Here is a 20,684-nt window from a genome sequence, read left to right as displayed (position 1 = left end):
AATATCGTCCCCGACAATTTAGATACAATATCATCATGGTGTTCCCTATGGCAGATGAACATTAACACATGTAAATGCAAAGAAAGGTCTGTAATTAAAGGAGTCATGAAACGCTAGGGAGCCTTCATGTGCGCTTTGCTAGGGTGATGTCACCCTTTGTAATACCACTCGCCGACAAACCAGCAGCCATTTTGTTCCTCGGCGATAATCCGTGGGGCTTATAACCCTCCCGGAAACAAGCACCGTATCTCAGAAGTTCGGAGCAGCGTGGTGGAACCCACGGAGGGAGGATTAGCATTTTCCCCCTTGGATGGGATTACCGATGGACACAAAGGCCACTTTCCGGCGCACGGGGAAACAATGAGAGAAACAAAATGGCGGTGGAAGAGGGTGTGGGAAAGGGAAACAGGCAGTTGGCATCACTCTATGCGAGGCGCACATGAAGGCACTCTAATGAAATGCTTTTCCAACTCTTTCCTCTTTAGCTTTCCTCCTCAACTCATGAATCGCGCATTGTACAAAACAGTTCAAGAAGACGGAAAGGGGGGAGTCCCCTCTTGCTCGGAATCTCGCTTGTGTAGCCGGACACAGCCATTGTTCCCCTAGAAGATTAGCCCGTCGCTCAAAATTCCGACTAGTTGCTTTCCCATTTTTGAAAACCGGAGACGACGGACGAAGAAGGGGACAACACACAAAACGTCTCAAACGCAGCTACTAAATTTTATTTGAACAGTCGTTTATATAGCATCTCTCCCACACGTCTTCCGAAACTTCCCACGTCACAGCAACTTTTAGCCAGGGTACATCTCGTCTTGACCCTTTTTTCTCTCTCTCTCTCTTATCACCTCACTTAGTTTGTACAAAACATTGCAATACAAGCACCATCATCACACCCGCTAAAGTCGGACCCAAGGAACCACACCTTCACACCCCAAATAACCTAACTGGCAAAAAAAAAAAAAAAAAAAAAAGATTGATAACAACACAAAACTTTTTGGGTCGCTACGTCTAGTCTGATAACAATTCAAATCTCCGAACTCCCTTCATTGTCGCAACCCCCGAAGGTCGGACCCAACGCACACACCTTCACACAAGCTGCAAGGCCTAACTCGCATCTCGTATCACGCACAAGCACGCCGCATTAAAACATACAAAAAAAAATTTACAACAGCAAAAATTTTCGGGTCGCTTCGTCTAATGCGATTGACGGCTGACTGATACAGTTTCCTACAGTCGTGATTCTAATTGTCTTTTTCAAAACTCTTTTTGCGCAATCTTTTTCTTTGCTCAAAACAACAGTAGACCCCCACTCCGGCAGACAATTATTGCACTCCTGTACGTGTTTAGCAATCTCAGAGTTTGAAGACCCGATCCTAACTGCCCTCATGTGTTCAAGCAGTCTCTCATTCAAGCACCTTTTTGTCTGCCCCACGTAGGTGAAACCGCAGGCCATTGGAATATCGTACAGTACACCAACCTGGCAATCAACGGCAGCTTCTCTGTGCCGTTTCTGACAACCTCGCGCCCCTCCCACGAACGGCGTAAGCCTGTTCAACTTAAAGTCGGGAGTGAAGACCACCTTTATCTTGAATCTCCCAGCAACCGCCAACAAGGTGTGCGAAAACTTATGGAAAAAAGGAATGCACACTACCCTCTCTGGTTTCTCAATTTCTTTCCTCACTTCTCCTCTGAGTCTCACCGCACACTTCCTTGCGACACCCTCCACAAGGCTACTATACCCTGCCTCCTTAATGCGTTCTAATTGTCTTATAACAGCTTTATGTACTTTGTGCCGACAAGATTTTTTCAAAGCGTTGTCTAGCAGAGACATGACCACCCCTCTTTTAACCAATTTGGAATGGCAACTTTTGTAGGGCAACAAAGGTTTTGCCGCTACTTTTCCATATTCCCAGCACAACCCGTCCACCGTGTCCAACCTAAGATCTAAAAACTGCAGCTCACCTTCAACAGGCTCCTCACTGCTAAAGGACAACTCAGGCGCTGCTTGTACTATGAGATCTTTGATCTCAGGCAGTGCTCCCTTCTCAACCGAACATATCAAAATATCATCAACGTATCTCCTGATCAACACTGACCCTGTTGGGAATGATTGTACAATTTGTCCCAAGGCCGAATCCAAAGAAGCCAAATAAATCTCGGACAAAGCCGGTGCCAACGATGAACCTATACAGACCCCTTTCTTTTGAGCGTATTTGCCCCCCTCAAATTCTACAGCTGTGGAGTTTAGATATAATTCCGTTAAGTTAAGAAAACTTCCTACGTCTATCCCAGACTGTGACTGGAACCGAACTAAGTTTTCCTCCAACAAGTCCCTTACTCTCGAGAGAAGCAAGGGTTGATGGAGGGAGTAATACAAGTCTTTAATGTCTAGTGACATGACTTCGCACTTCTGCTGGTGGAAAGGCGCCAAACAGCTCACAAGCTCTTCCGACTTTCTGAGACCAATAGGACTGTTCAACTCGATTGTCGACAGACAACCTTGGAGGAAAGTCGACACAACCTTTTGCCAAGTTCCATTCTCGTTGACAACTACCCTAAGCGGCAACATAGGCTTGTGGTCTTTTAAAAAAAATTTGATAGAAAACGAGTCCCTTGTGACCTCTCCAACCTTTTTCGCCACTTTCTCCATCTCACACTCATTCAGAATTGCCAGCACATTCCTTTTTATCTGTCTGAGGTTAACCTTGACAGGCTGAAACAACCCCGCAATCGCTGCTCTTGATTTCTGTCGATGTTGCTTTCCCCACCCCGTTCACCCCGAAGCTGACGGAGCTGTGGAAGCTACGTGCTCGTCGGGCCAGCCACACATTTTCCACGTGATCACGCTCTCTCGCGCATACCGACCCGCAGAGAATGAGGTCAGGTGATGAAAGGGAGGCGGCTGATTGGTCTGGCAAGCGCGTAGCTTCCACCGCAATGTCACCTTAGGGGTAAAGGGATTAAGTGAGGTCCAGTGTCGTGTGACGTGCGCTTGGGCCTGGTGACGCACTGCGGGGGCCAGGTTATGGTGGCTAGTAGCCCGGTGACGCGCTGCGGGGTCCGCGGATGTATCACAGTGAAAAGGCTGAGAGCTTACGAAGGGAAGGAGGTATGAAATAGTCCGCTATGTTTTGCAAATTTTCGTAGCGAAAGTCAGGCTTCTGACTTTCTACCTTTGTTCTTTTGGCCCACTGAACGATCCCAATATAAATTGATTTACTCCAGCCCAAAATTCGTTTCATGGGCCCTTTAAGTCCTCCACCAAAATACTAACCCAGTACTTGTTACTTTCCCAACCACTAGAACAATCATCGTCGGTCGTACAAGTATTAGGGCGTGTATTTTACAGACTCATTATCATGGATTGAGCAAATTAAGAATAGCGCACTAAAAACACTTGTTTTAGGAAAAAAGCCATTTGTATGTGAAAATTCTTGTGTTCAATAAACACGTGAATCATACAAGATATATAATAACCATATGAGAACTATATGAGACACATAAGAAACTTCTCACAAGTTTTTTATATGTTCTTATATAGTTCTTATATTTCATTTATTTACCTCAAGGGCGTCTTTTGAGGACGCATTACATGAGGGGGGTGGCAATAAATGGGAATACAATATAAAACATAACGTAAGAACACCAACACAACCACATCTCGTCTAACCACAAAAGAAAACAAGATATATATATACACAAACAGACGTTCCCTACTCATTGAACAAAAGCGCGCACATTTCTTGAAACGCTGTAATATCTAAGTTGGTTACAAAATGATCTGGCAAGTTATTCCATTCTGTAATACATATTTTTAAGGGAGAAAACATGAATGAGTTATTATGGGAGAGGTATTGAAAGAGTTTACATGTGTTGTCGTTTCGAGAAGAAATATAATGGGCTTTTTGACAATAAATATTTCTGAACTGTGAATTACTATGGTAAACTTGATGGAAGAAACACATGCGGTTAATTTTGCGCCGTGTGGCTAATGAAGCGAGACCAAGTCTTGATTTTAAAGCGGAGACACTACTTTGTGGAGAGTAATCGTTTAAGATGAACCGGGTAGCTTTGTTTTGAATGGATTCTAGGTTTGATATTAGATCATTTTGATGTGGATTCCACACAACGCTTGCGTATTCAAGTTTGGGTCGAATTATTGTATCATAGGCGAGTAATTTTGTCGCAGCAGGGGCCAGATAGAGGTTCCGCCTCAAGAAAGCTAATGATCTCGTTGAGCTGGCGATTATGTTGTCGATATGTTCATTCCACGATAATGTTTCAGAAGTATGGACACCCAAGTATTTGTATAATGAGACACTCTCTAATTTTTGTGACAGTAATGAATATTCGCGAGATGATTTGGTCGAGTTGGTGGTAACGGTCATTTGTTTGCATTTTCCGGGGTTAATATTCATCTGCCAATGGGTGCACCAGGAGCTTATGGTGTCGAGATCGTTTTGAAGAATGTAATGATCTGTTGGGTCAGTAATTTTTCTGTATACAACACAGTCATCGGCAAATAGCCGAATAGTCGAGTTAATTGAAGAAGGAAGATCATTAATATAGATAAGGAAAAGAAGGGGCCGAGGACGCTGCCTTGGGGAACACCGGAAGTTACTGCGACTGATGCTCATGAAGAACTGTTGACTGAAACGGACTGCTCTCTGCCTGTTAGGAACGAAGCTATCCAACTGATGACTGAAGAATAGATGTGGAGGAAAGAAAGTTTAAGTAGTAGTCGTTGGTGCGGTACGGTATCGAAAGCTTTCGAAAAATCAATGAAAATAACGTCGGTTTCTGCTGAGGAATGATTATTGAAGTGAAGATCCGTGGTAAATTCAAATAGTTGGCTGATACATGAATGATTTTTTCTAAAACCATGCTGGTTGGGGAAAAAAAAGTCGCAATGGTCCAGGTATGAAATGATGTGAGTGTAAAGTACATGTTCCATGAGCTTGCAGGGTACACTAGTCAACGAGATGGGACGGTAGTTAGATGGATTTGATTTGCTGCCCGATTTGAAGATGGGTCTAACTTGGGAGAAACGCCAATCGTATGGTACCTCACCAGAATTCAGACTTTGTTGAAAGAGTATGCTCAGTATGTTGGATGCTGAATGATCAATTAGTTGAAGAAATTTGGCCGATATCCCATCGTTTCCATGAGCGCTATGTTTCTTATAGGGCTCTTATATATCTTGAATGATTTATATGTGTATTGGACACGAAAATTCCTCATACAAATGAGATTTTTCAGTAGGGATCTAGCTCCCATCAAGACAAAACTACTCCCATAAAAAAAAAAAAAAAATTATCCTCCCAACATTAGAATATGCAAGCATAATTTGGAATCCACACCTAAGTTACCTGATCTCGAGGCTCGAATCTTCAGAATAAAGCAGCCAGATTTATATGTAGCGATCATTCATCCGAAACTAGTGTCTCCGCTTTAAAAGCTAGCATAAATCTTCCCAATCTTCAAAGAAGACAAAAAATAGCCCGATTCTGTTTTTTTTCAATATGTATATTACTCAGATTCCAATTTTCAATCTACTTAGTGTTGGGCTGCCTATTTCATATCATCCATATTAGATAAGTCCTGCAAGATTGAACCATTTCAGTGCCATATACTTACATTTTCCTCTTTTCTTCCTTAGTACTTTGCAACACTGACTGGAACAAACTATCTGACCATATTGTAACTGAGAGATATTATATTTCACTTAAAAAGAAGTGCATCAATTTGTGTGACTGAACCTTGATTTGTAAAACTGCATCATAACAATAACATCCTAATAAACGTGTTTTTTGTTTTGTGTGTGTGTGTGACATTTTTTGTTGGTGTCTATTTTTTATGTTTTGATTACGTTTTTGTCTTTCATTTTTGAATCCCCCTGATCTATACGTCTTTGGATGCCTTTGAGGTGAATAAAATTAAATGACATGAATGCCTCTGCATCATTTATTAAATTGTTACTTTAGTTCATTTTATCTGGTCCTACTACCTCGATTATTGCGATTTCATAGGGATTCCTTTTTTTTTTAACGCAACTCCCATGCCCTTAAGAAATAATTACACCACCCAGTTTATTGCTAAAAAAAACACAGCTATTTCAAGATATCACTTTTTTCTTGTATTTCACTACAATAATTGTAGGTTATAATAATTTTCCTGCGTTCTAAATTTGGTTCTTTTAATCACTCGGCGTTCACAGCTCTCATGTTAGCTCATAAAAAATAAATAGTGCGAAAACCCTTGTATGTACGACGTCACTGGAGGCGTGTGCTGGCCTTCTCCTCTAGGTGGTGTTGGGTCAGCCAACGCAGGAACCGGGGGGATTGCTGGGCGAGGATTCCGGCTCCGGACGACGGCGCGCCAGCTGCGGGACCTCCGTGAGGGCGTGTTCGGCTCGGATTAGCCTCCAACGCTACTGACGGATAAACCGGCCAACCCCTTTTTGTGCCACTAAGCCGCCTAATGGAGGGATCGTCACTGTCTCGGTCAACGTCGTCACCCGGGCGGACAATGGACCCTTTGCCGTGGCCTCCTCGGCGCGGCTCATCTAGGGAGAGAGGGTTACCTTGGTGCCGGAAGGCGAAGCCCGGCCGCCGCTGCAGGGTGTGCGTGTGTGTGTGCGCAAGCTCGGAGGATGATTGGGGGCGGGGCCTGAACCTGACGTTTCTTGGCAGCTCGGCCACCATTGGTTGCCAGCCGCGAGGGTACCGAACAGCGACCCGATAAAAGCAGCAAACAGGAGGTCGCAAGTGTGCTCTCGGACGATGTAGATACTTTGTGTGTCGCGAGAGACCCTCCCGTCTCGTGATGTTCTTGCCGGGAGTTGGCCTGCTGTTCCTTTCTTGGCCTGGCCCTGCTTGAGGCTGCCTGGAGAAACACCTCGGTCCCAACACCCCTGAGCAACGGGTCTATTAGGGCGAGATATTTTGGTGGCGCCCTCCTATGGTTCCCCCTTGTGACGTCATTACCTTGCAAACAACAAGTTCGATGGTGTTTGTAAATAGCATGGTGGAAGCTTGAAATCATTGCGCTCTCAAAGGAACACTGCCAACTCCGTCAAAATTAAAGTTCTTTCATTCCTCTTATTTCCGTCGATGATACATCCTTTTCTGACGTCATAGTCAGCGTTCGGCCAATCGTGTAAGGCCGACCAGACCGACGCTTTCGGTCGCGCACGTCGCCAATTGGCGGCGAGATGTTTTGGTGGCACCCTCCTATGGTTACCTTTCGTGACGTCATTACCTTGTGAACAACACGTTTGAAGATGTTTGTAACGGGCATGGTGGAAGCTTGAAATCATGGCACTCACAAACCCACACTGCCAACACCGTCGAAATTGAAGTTCTATTCCTCCTATTCCCGTCGGGGGGAAATCCTTTGCTGACGTCATAGTCAGTATTCGGCCTATCGTGGAAGACCGATCACAGCGACGTTTTCGATCGCTCACGTCGCCAATAGTCGGCGACAGGTTAAGGACCCGGTCGACTATCCGCCTCGAGTGCGAGCTCTCTGCCTTTGATAACACTTCGTCGCACGCGCAGTCAAAGCCCGGCGGAGAGCGACGAGCGCGTGGCGGAGCATCTGGGCAACAAGCCCGCGGAATAATGCAGCCTTTCGGGTGCCCGTGTCCGTCGAACGAACACTATCTGATTCCTCGCGCCTCACGTTCAGCCCCGCCGTGTCCTCACCTGAAGAGTATTATCTTACACCATGATCTAGGTCCAATCTATCGCCGGCGATGTCTTATAGGATTTATTCGACTAGTCATTTTTCATCGCTGCAACCTTCCGAATCGGAGCTGGAAGATACGGGAGCGCTTCCAAATCCGAGCTAGAGGGACTGCGCGCCAGCCGAAAGCTCGGCCACTTTTCCGAGCAGCTCGAGTGCTGACACGGAACCGGATAGCAAGGGCAACTTCCGTAACCGCTGCACTGCCATGGCGCAAGCCACCGCCCAATACGAAGGGTCTAGTCCATGACCGGTTTAGCCAATACTTTTCATCCATCCAGCGGGCCCGCCGCATAACCGCACGCCCGCACGAGAAATGACAGCATTCAATGCGGACGCCGGCTTCCGCTGCGGTCCCTGTCAAACGTCGAGTACCTTTTGCACTCAGTGCACACCAGAGCGGGATGTGTGCGTTATTCAATTGCAAGGTGGCGGCGTTTGACGCTAAGCTCTAAGCTTCTTGGCCGTATCGGCTTCTTTCTCGTTCAACTCAACAGCGGAAGGTTGCTGGAGTCACGTAACCGGTACTCTGGCACGCGCTTCCACCGCTCCGACTTCGAAGTCAGTGCGCTTCAGAGCGCTGCGAGTCAGAGGACGGCGCGACTAAAAAATATGAGAGCGCTCTGAGAGAACCAACCGAAAATATTTTAGAGCGCACGACTTGGACCCGTGAATGGGCATCGGATTTTCAGGGTGCTCCAAGAGGCTGGAAATTGACCAGCCAAATATACCATTAGTGTGATGTGTACATCGAGGGAGCTCGCATGCTCGGTAGTAGTTCGGTCACCCAAGGACAACGCGCTCATTCACAACCCGTAAACGACTCTCTCAGGTGAAACTTGGGATGGAGAAGCGGTCGGAGAGTTCGCACGTTCACTGTTGGCGGCAGGGCAAATGCTCTTGCGACCGTTCTCAGGTGTAGAGGAGTCTTGGCGTTGAAACGGAGAAACGCAGGCGAGGTTTCTTCGCTCGCTGCAGACGACTGCCAGCCACAGCACGCCCAGAAAGTAGAGCATTCCGGCAAGGAAACGAAACATGTCGTTGTACGATCCAGTCCTATCCCGGAAGAACCCTGAGAGAAAAAGACAATCGGGTGCGACGATTTGATCAATGTAAAACACGGTGGGAAAGTTCCCCTGATTCTTGCGCCCATACGTATAGACACAGAAAACTCCAGAAGTGCGGTGGGCCGCGAGTCCCGAGGAGCACTTCGTTATAGCTCCGCAGTTAATAGAGAGTTTTAGTAGATCGTTCCGATACCTCCGATAGCCCCGATAACGATACTATGCATGCACAAGGGAGGCGGTGGCGGAGTATCGGGTATCGTTATCGGAGTCATGGGAACGATCTACTAAAACTCTCTATTGATATTGCAGTATCAAGCCTGATTCACACGGTGCGATTTTACTCGTGATTTCGCAGTTGCGACGCCGCTCGTGCGTGAGAAAAAAAAAGTTGTGGCCCATGGAAACAGCGGTGCTCAACGTCGCAGTGCGAAATCGCAAGCGAAAAACGCACCGTTTGAATCGGGCTTTAGCTGATAAGAATATAACGAAAAAAGAATCACGATGGAAGAAGAGGGAATAATTTAAGACGCCCTGCATTTGTTAATAAGCTGTTAGTGCTTATAAAGCTTAGGTTTATGTAAATAAAAAAAAAGCACTCGCGCTTTTGTTCCCTTTAATCCTAGCCAGTCACGCTGCTTGCTTGGTCACACATATTGTCAACGGACGCACTTCGCGAGTTTTTGAAGTTGCCCGTTGGTCTGGAAAGCTCGTGCGCGCACTGGCGAGCGCAAAATATGACTAGCCCAGGGTACTTTAGTGGACGCGCGGCTTGCGCTGACGTCTCCTCAGCTACCGTTCTGGTAGTCTTGCTGCTGAGCGCCTACTTTCTGCAGCATATATTTCGCGCTACCGAATTTGTTCTTCTATGCAAGATGAAGTTGGAATAACCCAGAATGACCTTGGTGCGATGGCGTCACGTGCAAGTAGAGGCGTTGTAAGTTTTTGGGAGAAAGGGGGGTTGAGAGGGGGGGGGGGGGGTGCCTTCTTTACCCCTGTTTCGACGCCACTGCGTTCAGGCCATGTACATATTTTGTCAAATAGGCCGCAACGTCAAAATCAAGAAATATACATTATTTTTAAGGTGGAGACGTGCTTAAAATGATTGCGTCCCTTTTTGTGACTGTCGTCAGATCAATCACTCCAGGAACTCTAAAAATCAAAGCTAAACGATATAAATGTGAATTTTTTCCCAAGATAGTCGGTGTATACAACTGCTCTTGTAATCTTTTCGATGAAATTTTGTAACATTAAAAATCACTATACACAAAGAAAGGGTGCACATGTGCCAATGAAACATAGTAAAATCGCGTTCTCCTCAGTTACCCTGGTTTTACGAAAAAGGGGGGGGGGGGGGGGGAGGGGGAGCTTATACAATGGTCAAGCAAGGTAGGCTGGAAATAAATAGGAATAAAAATAAACTGCTGAGCTTTAATACCTTTAGCGACATTGTTTGCGTCGGTGCCCCTTTTGAATTAAGATCAACGGTGGCAACAAATTAAAAAGAAACCGGTCTTGTGGTTTGCGGGGTTGCCGGAAAATAGGGGTTCAATTTAAAGATTATCTTGGACACCTATTCATTTCATGGCAAAAAATAATACTGTCATTGCTATTTCCTTTACAAGTCTTCGCGAGGTATCTAACCAAACCGAGTTTATGCTTCGAAGGGGGATGGGGTTCAGGCCCCTCGGAGAAGCGAGGACCTCTTCCCTTGTTGTTAAACAATGTTTTTTATTTTTTTTTTATTTTCAGATCTTGCGCATTTTATGATGTACACAAAACTAGATAGTCATAAGCTCGATAAGTGATGGGAGAGTTTACTTGAGGGTTATTGAACTGTCAACAGGGCATCGACATTTCAAAGATGACAATCGTAGAAACTAAGTTATTCAGTCGCTTAAGGGTGGTGACAGTTCGCATTGCTATTACTAATTGTCCAAAATATTGCTTTCCCTCTTCATTATTGACGTCTTTTTTTATATGATAAGAAATACAATGTATATTGAGCTTTCGGGTTTCACTGAGCACATAGTGCAATACAACGCGATCATGAGAACTCCGGGTTTTCCTATCTTTTTTTTCTTTCAGTTAACAAGCTTGTTATTAAAACTAGTAGTGTGTTGGAAAGAGTTCATTCAGGGCTCACACCTAACAGGTAATATGTGGAGTCCGCTAATGCCTTGTTTGAGTAAGATGGCGAAAGTGTCAATATGTTAATGCCAACTCTGTCGCGCAGTGAGCGTGCATTTACTTTTGCTGACTTACCAAGTATGAGAGGATTGCAGAGATGCAGCGGGGTCCTCACCACTCCGATGACGCCATACACCATTGATAATTTCTCCAAGCCGAAGTAGTCGACTGCCAAAACGTCGTGCATAACAGTCCCAGAACTGACAAGGATCGCAGCAAAAGCTTCGATAGCTGCAAGTGACCAGTAGGTAGTTGCATAAGGCGCAGACACCATGACGGAGGCCATGAGGAGTTGAATAAGCATCAGTAAAGTGCTGCGGCGCAGAAATCTTCTGTCGGCAAGTAGGGGAATGCAGAGGCGCCCAAGAATGTCCGTTAGGTTGAAGTACGATGCTAGCCAGACAGCGTCGTCCTCGGTCAGTCCCTTGTCCTGACAGAAGTCTATCATTGAAGACATGAACAGGATTTCGAATGCACTGGTCACCGCCGATGACAGGACGATCACGTAGAAGATCGGAGTGCAGAGCATGGAAGACAACGTCCAAGAGTATTCTGGCAACCTCTGAACGGGAGTCTTTATACGCTGGTGTTCTTGCTGGTGTATGCTGAGTTCTGTGGTGCACCCGGAACTGGTCGTATGAATCGATGCCGTGGGTCCGCATTGCTTTTCTCGCTTGCACCACTGGGGTTCTTTGAGCAGGTACGTCAGAGGCGTGATATTAATCGAGATGGCGCCCAAGATGAAGAAGCTCCAATGGAAATTGTAGGTATCTTTTAAGTACAGCAGAAATTGCGGAAAGAGGAATCCTGCCAGCGTTCTGCCCAATGACGTGATCCCCATGGCGATACCCCTATGCTTGTCGAAGTACATCATTGCAAAGTACTTCGTCGCTACAGTTATGATGCCGGAGCCAATACCTGTAAAGAAATAAAGTTTACCATATAGTTAGTGTTGCGAATAAATGTTGACTCATCTGTATTTGCATTTAACTAAATTATTATTTTATTTTCTGTTTAGTTCACATATGTGGTGTGCAGCAGGGAGTTCTCATTGTATTCTGCGTTGATTTTCCCTTTGCAATCAACAGAAAGGACCTAGCGGATGTCTAGTCAGAAGTAACGTTTCCTAATTTAAACTGTATCTGCGCAGGGGAGTCTATAACAGGTCCTGAAGTCGAGCACTTAAGGGACAGACGCACGATAAACTTCTTCCGTATACATTGCGCGCACTGCGGGAAAGTAGGTGGGTTGTTTAGTGCATAAAGTATTCGAGTACATCAAGTAATAATTAAAAGTATCGCTTGAAAAGTAAGTTAGCAAAGTAAAAATCAACCATAAATACCAAACTTTAAGACACTGGAGGTATGCTCGAGTAAGTTCGTTTCTGGTCACATTGTTCTTCAGCTATCTCAAGGCATGTCTCGGAAGAAAAATAAAGAGCTTAAGCATCATATTTTCATTGGATGCTCCTTTGGGACTCCCGCACGTCTTGTGGCACATTGTAAACCACAAAAATAAGGGTTGCCACGATTAAAAATTACGACTAGGCGTTATTGCTTCTGCAAAATTTAATTTGAGAAGATAATTTTCTGTAAGGTATCGGGCGTGATAAAGCCGCAGCCCCGCTGATAACACATCTTACAAAAGGGTCCGCAAACACTGTCAGAGGCGTCCTTCTCCCTTCCTTGTTTCTTCCTGTCGCCTTTTCTTGTACAAAATTTGTGTTTAGACATGTTCAAAGTCTACACACGAGGCAAACATTCTTCTAAGGTGCTCGAGGGTGCTTCCGCAGATAATTTTGTTATCATATCTGCAGCGAACACCGCGTAGGCAACACGATTTCGGCGTACGTCTTTGAAAGCTAGTGGAGCAATGAAGTATATAACGATGCATCATCGATGATTGTGCATCGTTATCTACTTCATTGCTCCACTTATCTACTTCATTGCTCATTGCTCAGTGATATTGTGGTGCACATACTCTTATGAATAGTAACAGAAAAAAAATGTATATTTTTAACTTTAGGTGCGTCTGCTAGCTCTGCGGACATATATCTCTCTGGCACCGAAGGTGGTGCGAATTTTGAAATATACCCGTCGTGTTCAGAGATAGGGTAAATATGATTCACAATATCCGTAAATGTCAATCGTACGTTTGTATTCTGAGCCTGATCGCTGCATTTTTCGTCATAAAGGGCCCACTCTGGCAACGACCGGAAAGCAGTCATTGGAGGGCACTTCACATTCGGCGCCATCATGACGTAGTTTGTCTCGGGATGAGCAAAGCTGCGGCGAAGCTGAAGTCGTCAGGATGCCCTAGCCGTTCCAGCCACCAAAGCGGTCGAAGCACGCCAGCGATCGGGCCACCGCAACTAAACGCAAAGCTGCTTTTGTGTGAATTTTGAGTAACGGGTTAATCTTCTATAATCTTGTAGAGGGACAATAGCGACGTCTGGGACACACAAAGAGAGTCCCGTTAAGTGGGGACTTCCTCCTTCTCCTCTTCTCTTGTGCTGGCTGTAGATCTGTCGGGACGACGTCATGTTCAAAGCATGTGTACTTCTAGGCGAGACAGTTATCGTCACTACACTACCTATTAAGGTTTCTAGACAAGCATTACAAACGATTCGTTAGCGATATCTACCAGGTGCTCTTTGGTAATCGTTTAATTTGTTTTAAAATATATTTCCGTGGCTTTTTTTTAAAAGGTATAGGTGTTTCCGATGTGATACTGCCCCTTTAAACACGTATAGAGCAAAAAGAAAGGGCCGAAATTTTGTTGTAGTATCCCTCTAAAACGACATGTTTATCAATGATACTCCTAATAAAGCTTTATTTGTTTCAGACAAGATTATTCCTTACCTATGTGTTCTTACTACGAAAGCCGTAATACAAAAAACAACCTCTTCAACCACCGCTGCTTGAAGTCGCGCCTTCTGACGTAGAAAAAAGAGAGGACGTTTCGAGGGCGGTGGCCTCTTATTGAATTCGCCATAAGAGTAGTGTTTCGATCAAAGATTGCGCGCACTTCAAAATGTATAAAAAAACAAAAAAAAAAAACGATTAGTCGGGAAAATGGCTGAGATTTCACCACTCAAGCAAAAGCGCGCGTGTGTATGAAGGCACTCTACCGAGATCGATCACGTGCGAAGCAAACAATCCAGGGCCGTGCAGGAAAGCCACCGATACGGTCGCTTCGCCGACGTTGCATGTGCCCCGGCTAAGTTCCCCTGTTTTTGCTTCCTTCTCCTCCTTTCCTGTTTTCCGTGCGCGGTAGCGCGAGCTGCGCCGCTATTCGCGGAGATCGATCATGGGAGGAGCAAAGAACATGTCGCTACGGCTACCCACAGAGGATGAACGCGCAACTCTGGCTCCCGTAGAGATGTATATGCGGAAGTGAGCGCGTTGGAGATGAAATACAGAATATACAAAAGAGGATACACTTGCAGGGGCAGAGGACAACACAGAGTGTGTGTTGTCCTCTGTCCCTGTAAGTGTATTCTCTTTCGTGCCTTCTGTATTCCCTAGGGAGCATATGCAGGAAGTCTATGCACATCGTCTATTGGATTGTAATGGCTACATGGCAAAGCAAAAATACTTTCTGTCAGATCTTGAATTTATTTTTAAATAAATATTTTAACTTACTTTAGTTACAATTTTGAAACTGCATAAGATCTCATATAGAATTTTATAACTGATATCACCAAATTCTGTGATGCGCAGGCGCCATTCCATCATGATTAGAGAGTCGTCTGCTTTTGAATGTTTTTTCGCGGTTTTTCAAGAATAAACCTTCAGTGGTTAGTCAACGCTTGTACCGTTCACTCTTTTCCCCATCCGTGTAACATTCACGCTGTTTCAAGATGAACCCATACCAACTCCCAGTTTTCCTGCCTCTTAAGTATTTCAAAGAAGTTGACATGTCAACAATTACCGCGTCCCTTCAAGGCTTAGGAATGGCAAGACTCGAAACACGATCTAAAAAATGGGGCGAGATCATTGCTTATACTTTGCGACTTAAGTGAGCTAAGGGAAAGCGAAAGCCTCCTGCACAACTCACTACTGCCAAACGTTCCCGATAGTGCAGCGAATGTATACGACATAATAGTTCAAAAGCGAGCGACGCTCGCTGTGAGGGGCAGTATTATGCTTCCCCACCGTCTCCACTCTGTTGGTCACGTGACCTAAATTTTCCCCTTGCAGGGAAATGCGGTTAGCTTTCTGCACGGGGTAAAGTTAGCCAGCTTCGAGCGAACGGGCCCTGGTGCGAAGTATACGTACCATGAATGACGCCCATGGTGAGTATCAACCATTGGGTACTCGTAGCAAAACCCGATGTGAGTACGCCAACCCACGTCAGTATGCTTCCCACCAGTGTGATGTGCGTGATCGGATACCTTTTCTGAAGCAGTCCCACGAAGATGCCTGCATATGCAAAGGCCCGCGGTGAACATTAATTTGTAACAAACGACAGTAATAGAAGCGATTATATATATATATATATATATATATATATATATATATATATATATAGACAGATAGACAGACAGAGAGGCAGACACAGACAGACACAGACAGACACAGACAGACACAGACAGACAGACAGACATACAGACGGACGGATGGACGGACGGACGGACGGGTGGATGGGTGGATGGGTGGATGGGTGGGTGGGTGGGTGGATGGATGAATGGATGGACGGACGGACGGACGCACGGATGATCGGGCGGACGGACGGACGGACGGACGGGCGGAAATGTACATTTCGCCTGGCACCAATGCCAGTCAAGTTAACAGACAGACTCCGGGATGGTTTTTAATGCCTCTTGAAATTTTGTAATCATAACTGAGCTTTTATCATTTCACGTTCAGTTTCGGTGGTTCAGATATTTCTATTTCCACCATATCCTTCTCATTAAAATCTGCAGTTTCGGCTACAAGTTTGAGAACTTTTTTTCCAGTAATGCGAAAGACACGGAAGAGAGCGAGGGGAAACGCAGGGCGTGTCTTTCCGTACGCCCGACCTCCAGCACGCTCTCCATGTCTTTTGCCGTGCTTTGGCCGCGTGCGCGCGCTCGAGTGTAGGAGTTACCGAAGTGTTATCGAAGGCATATAGAAGCTCTGGCTAAAGGAGAGACAACTGAAGCTGCTCCCTGCCGTTCTTACCTTGTCAGTGACGGTGGTGCCAGTATGGACACTAATTTTCCTCCTCTTGATTGATTGTCTTGATGGCGCTTGCAATCGATGGCGAACGGTGAACTCACCTTACTATTAAAAGGAGAGCGAGTTTGGTCCGCTCGATGGAGACCGGTCGTAACGCTCATCTTTTGGTCTGGGTGACTCCGAGAGGAACAAAGAAAGCCTACTAAATCCTTGCTACGTTCATAAGTTGGGGTTCGGAGAGTCTGTACAGCTTGTATTAAAAAAAAAAAAAGAAGAAAAAAAACTGAAACCAAGGTATGAATCTATCTATATCCCCTCTAACTACGAATGTGTGTATAAATATTCTACTCAAGTAGCGCAAGGCTTTGGCTTTTACCTGGATCACGACCAAAACATTCCAACTGATGGGCAGCAAGGAAATAATTTTTTCCCGGATTATCACGCCTAAATGCTATGTGGACGAACTATACGTGGCTTGCATTGACGTCAGATACCTTTAGCCATTGCTCAGTACCATGCTCCTATGCCCATACCTTCTGAAGGATACATAGGGTACAACCGAATTTGTTGTCCTCAGCAACGAAATGTGTGCTGCAGAAGGTACGGGCGCAAGAGCATGGTACGAAGCAATGGCGGACGGCACGGTGCCATATGACGTCACGTGTAATGTATGCTACATAACACATCTTCACACACTCTAACAGGAAACCTAATTGAAAAAAAAAACCACCCTATTGAAAAAACCAGCAAGAAAATCGAATTGGTCAAGCTGGTAATTAAGCTGGTCAAAGTGGTCAATGTTGTAATTAAACTGGTTTAACTGGCAATCAAGCTGGTTTAAGCTGGGCAAGCTAGAATTTGAGCTCGTCAGTCTGGTTTTAGTAAAAACCAGCAGGGTCTAAAAACACCCTGTATATATATATATGTATGTATATATATATATATATATATATATACACCAACTCAACTCTCCTACGTCACGCCGCGGTGGTGGCGCGCCGGACGCACTTCCGGTCTGGGGTGGTGGGCAGAAGTCGCCGTGCCAGACATGCATTCCTGTGTTCCTTTGGAAGAAACGAGGCAAAAAACCTGCCTTCTCGTCAAAATGCTGCGATGGGGGCTTTACCAAGAGAGTCTGGGAAGGTTTGAAGATCAGTTTTCATGTGTTTTTGCATCCTCCGTTCGTCCGAGAACGTGGATAGCAGCCGTGAAAAGGACAAACCAGACGCTGTCGAACTACGATTGCGTGCGCGGGCCACAATTTGAGGTCGCCAGATGTATTTGCTTTGTTCCAACATGACCGAGAGAAAACCCCCAAGTTGTCCGGACCACCCACGGATTAAGTGCGTCTTCAAATTCACATGGCCGCCTGATCGTTCGAACTTTCGTCTGCTCTTTCAAAGTTGTCTGCTTTTTGTCGTCTGCTCGTTCAAACAAAAGCGGCTCGTAGACCAAACTTTGACCCGGTGATTGCAATAAGAAGTAATTGCAGGCCTCAAAAGACTTAAGTAGGCTCGGTGTAAACAGTAGATACAAGATGTTAATTATTGGTACCGGTGTCCATCACCTACTTGTTACGCTTGGTCTGTTCCCGCTTCCGATTTTCAGTATCGACGTCGATCATCGCCGCTACCTTTTACACTTTTGCAGCACGAGCGACGTCGCGACCGAAAATAGCTACAAGAATCTCATCATGGTTTTGGCGTCCATTCTGCTGCGTTCATGGGAATGAATCGCCGCAAGTCAAATTATTTACGGAAAGTTTAGCGGCGTAACGAGCCTTGATAATTTCGCTCAGGCGATTGAAGTGGTAAGACATTGCGATGAGGACGTAGAATCGACAACTCCAACACGAAAAAGAGTATGCAGACTCACACAGATGCCGACAACGTAACATTCGAATGGTTTGTTCACGCGGGACGCGGTGCTTCTTGCCGGTACTCCATTGCGCGTGCGTTCGAACTGTCGTCTGCTCTTTCAAACTTGGCTGCTTTTTGTCGACAGTTCGTTCAAACGACAGCGGCCCGTAAACCAAACGTTGACCCGGTAATTGCGATAAGAGCTAAGTGCAGGCCTCAAAACACTTTCGAAGGTTGGTTGGGGTAAGTCGGCTAAGTGTAAACAGATACAAGAAGTTGTTGATCATTGTTACCAGTGGCCATCACCGACTTGTAATGCCCGATTCTACTTGCGGTTTTCAGTATCGACGTCCACCATCTCAGCTACGGTCCACGCTTTTGCAGCCCGAGCGACGTCGCGACTGAAAATAGCGAGCAGAATCTCATCGTGGGAGTCAGGCTTTAGCGCCCATTCTGCGGCGTCCAGGTGAAATGAATCGCCGCACGTCACATTATTCACGCAAAGTTTTGCCTCGATAGTTTTGCTGAAGCCGCTCAAGTAGTCAGACATTGTTAGGAGGACGTAGAATCAACAATTCCAACGCGAAAAAGAGCACGGGGACTCCCACCGACGCCGACAACAACGCGATTCAATGGTTTGTTTCTGGGCGACGGCGGGCTTCTTGCCCACCATCCACCGCGCATGCGCGGCGCCGGTGGCGTCCGCTAGGGGCGCTCCGGTTTGTTTGTAAACATGAGTTGGTGTATATATATATATATATATATATATATATATATATATATATATATATATATATATATATATACAGGGTGTTTTTCTTTTAAGCTTAACAGATTTGCTTAAAAAAAGCCGTGAAAGTTACACTTATGCCGGTTGTGGAGGTGAGCTATACGGCCAGGGGGACATATTATAAGGGACTAATTGTAACGATCACTGGTTTAATTAAGTCAAATTCGTTAATTAACTTTTTAATTAATGAAAATAGACATATCGTTCCAATTAGAAACTCAGCGTCATCAATAACCACTAAATCAGTCATTTTCAGAAAGGCTTTCCGCGCGTGAGAAGCGTAGTATTCTACTAAAGTTACCACTCGTGGAGCAGGTACAAGGCTGGGGCTAGATAAGAGGCGGAAAAATCGCGCGGGCGCCTTATCGCAACCGCTAGCTTCGTACCTGCTCCACGAGTGGTAACTTTAGTGCACTACTACGCTTCTCACGTGCTAAAAGTCTTTCTAAAAATTACAGATTTAGTGGTTTTCGATGACGCTGAGCAAGTTTCTAATTGGAACTATATGTCTATTTTAATTAATTAAAACGTTAATTAACGAATTTAAATAATTAGTCGACTGATCGTTACGATTAGCCCCCTATAATATGTCCCCCTGGCCGTATAACTCACCTCCACAAGCGGGATAAGTGTAACTTTCACGGCTTTTATTAAACAAATCTGTTAAGCTTAAAAAAACACCCGGTATATATATATATAGTACGAAGTCCGGGGCTTGGCTGCCGAGAGTTTGTATAGAATAAAGAGCCACTTCAAAAACTTAACTCCTTTACTTAGACGTTTCGACCCGAGACGTCTAAGTAAAGGAGTTAAGTTTTTGAAGTAGCTCTTTATTCTATATATATATACGTGTGTATATATAGATATAGATATAAATAACCTGTGTAGAGCACAACTGACCAATCACGCCTCCGAGGCTTGTCATGACGCTCATGGGCCAGGAGGCTGTTTCCCTGTCCACCCCGAATTCCTCCATGATGGCGACGTAGAGGTAGTTCATCGCTCGCTCAAGGGATACGCCGATGAAAGTTACGACTGCCGTGATGACGACCACGTGCCAGCAGGCGTCAACCGCTGGGTCATTCATTTTGGAGGTTTTTTGCTGACTCATGTTTGAAAGTGGCATGTTTGGAGCCTATAAGAGAGCGTCAGTTTGTCAGCTGTCAGTGTATTTTTGAACTTAGTGGAGCGAGGCTTTATCCGTCGTTTGGAAGGTACATAAAGTCACGACGCGGAGACATGGCTCAACATGTTCACGCTCCTTGCTCCGTGATTTGTTCTTCGGCGTTTTTATTGGCTGGTGTCGCAAGCTTATTGGCTGCGGACTGATAACAGCATGCTCGGGACTCGGTGCACGGCCTACGTTCTTAAAGCTGACAGTGACCCTTTGGATACACTTTTGGAAGCGCCTTATTATTCACTGCACGGTAATGTTCTCGAAATACCAATAATTGGTCACGCTGACGACACTAGCATATGTTACCCTCATGAATATTCGGATGATATTATAGATGGTGCAAACAATACTTTATCAAAACCGCATGATTGGGCTTCCAGCAAGTTGTCGAAAATAAATGCTACAAATTCCAAGGTAGTTATTTTTCGACTGAAAATTAAAATATTACGTATCTCGAGGCAGCTTCTAAACAATTAATGGGCTATTGAAATTACCAACTCTTTGGAACAATTGACGTAATATTTTCGGAGCACATGACTTGAAACCACTAAACCGATATGTTGCATCAAAGTTAGGCGAGACTGATGAGCTGGTACGACGTCACAGCTTTATACGTAAAAATTATATTATTACTTTATAACTTCTTTAAAGGCGAAACCGCTCCGGGCATGCAATTATGGTTTTTGTTGACGGTTT

General features: G+C 45.2%; 1 protein-coding gene across 1 annotated transcript; it reads right to left on the bottom strand.

Moving 5' to 3' along the window:
• Nucleotides 1–10,190: 10,190 nt before the first annotated feature.
• On the bottom strand, nt 10,191–19,898 carry LOC120848430 (monocarboxylate transporter 9-like). Its single transcript, XM_042290197.1, has 3 exons — nt 19,712–19,898; nt 11,076–11,918; nt 10,191–10,204 (listed from the first exon to the last, which is right to left on the bottom strand). The coding sequence occupies exons 1-3, from the start codon at nt 19,896–19,898 to the stop codon at nt 10,191–10,193; spliced, it is 1,044 nt and encodes a 347-aa protein (XP_042146131.1).
• Between the last annotated feature and the right edge of the window lie 786 nt (nt 19,899–20,684).

Source organism: Ixodes scapularis, unplaced genomic scaffold, assembly GCF_016920785.2.
Source record: "Ixodes scapularis isolate PalLabHiFi unplaced genomic scaffold, ASM1692078v2 PGA_scaffold1__304_contigs__length_218370807, whole genome shotgun sequence".
NCBI lineage: Eukaryota > Metazoa > Arthropoda > Arachnida > Ixodida > Ixodidae > Ixodes > Ixodes scapularis.
Note: the sequence above shows the minus strand (reverse complement) of the source record. Positions and strands in the feature narration are given on the sequence as shown.

Excerpts from the sequence above, each read along its gene's own strand:
- LOC120848430 (XM_042290197.1), bottom strand. The coding sequence starts at position 19,898 with ATGAATGACCCAGCGGTTGACGCCTGCTGGCACGTGGTCGTCATCACG. Across the intron at positions 11,919-19,711 it reads AAGCCTCGGAGGCGTGATTG|GTATTGGCTCCGGCATCATA; the intron begins GTCAGTTGTGCT and ends ATTTCTTTACAG.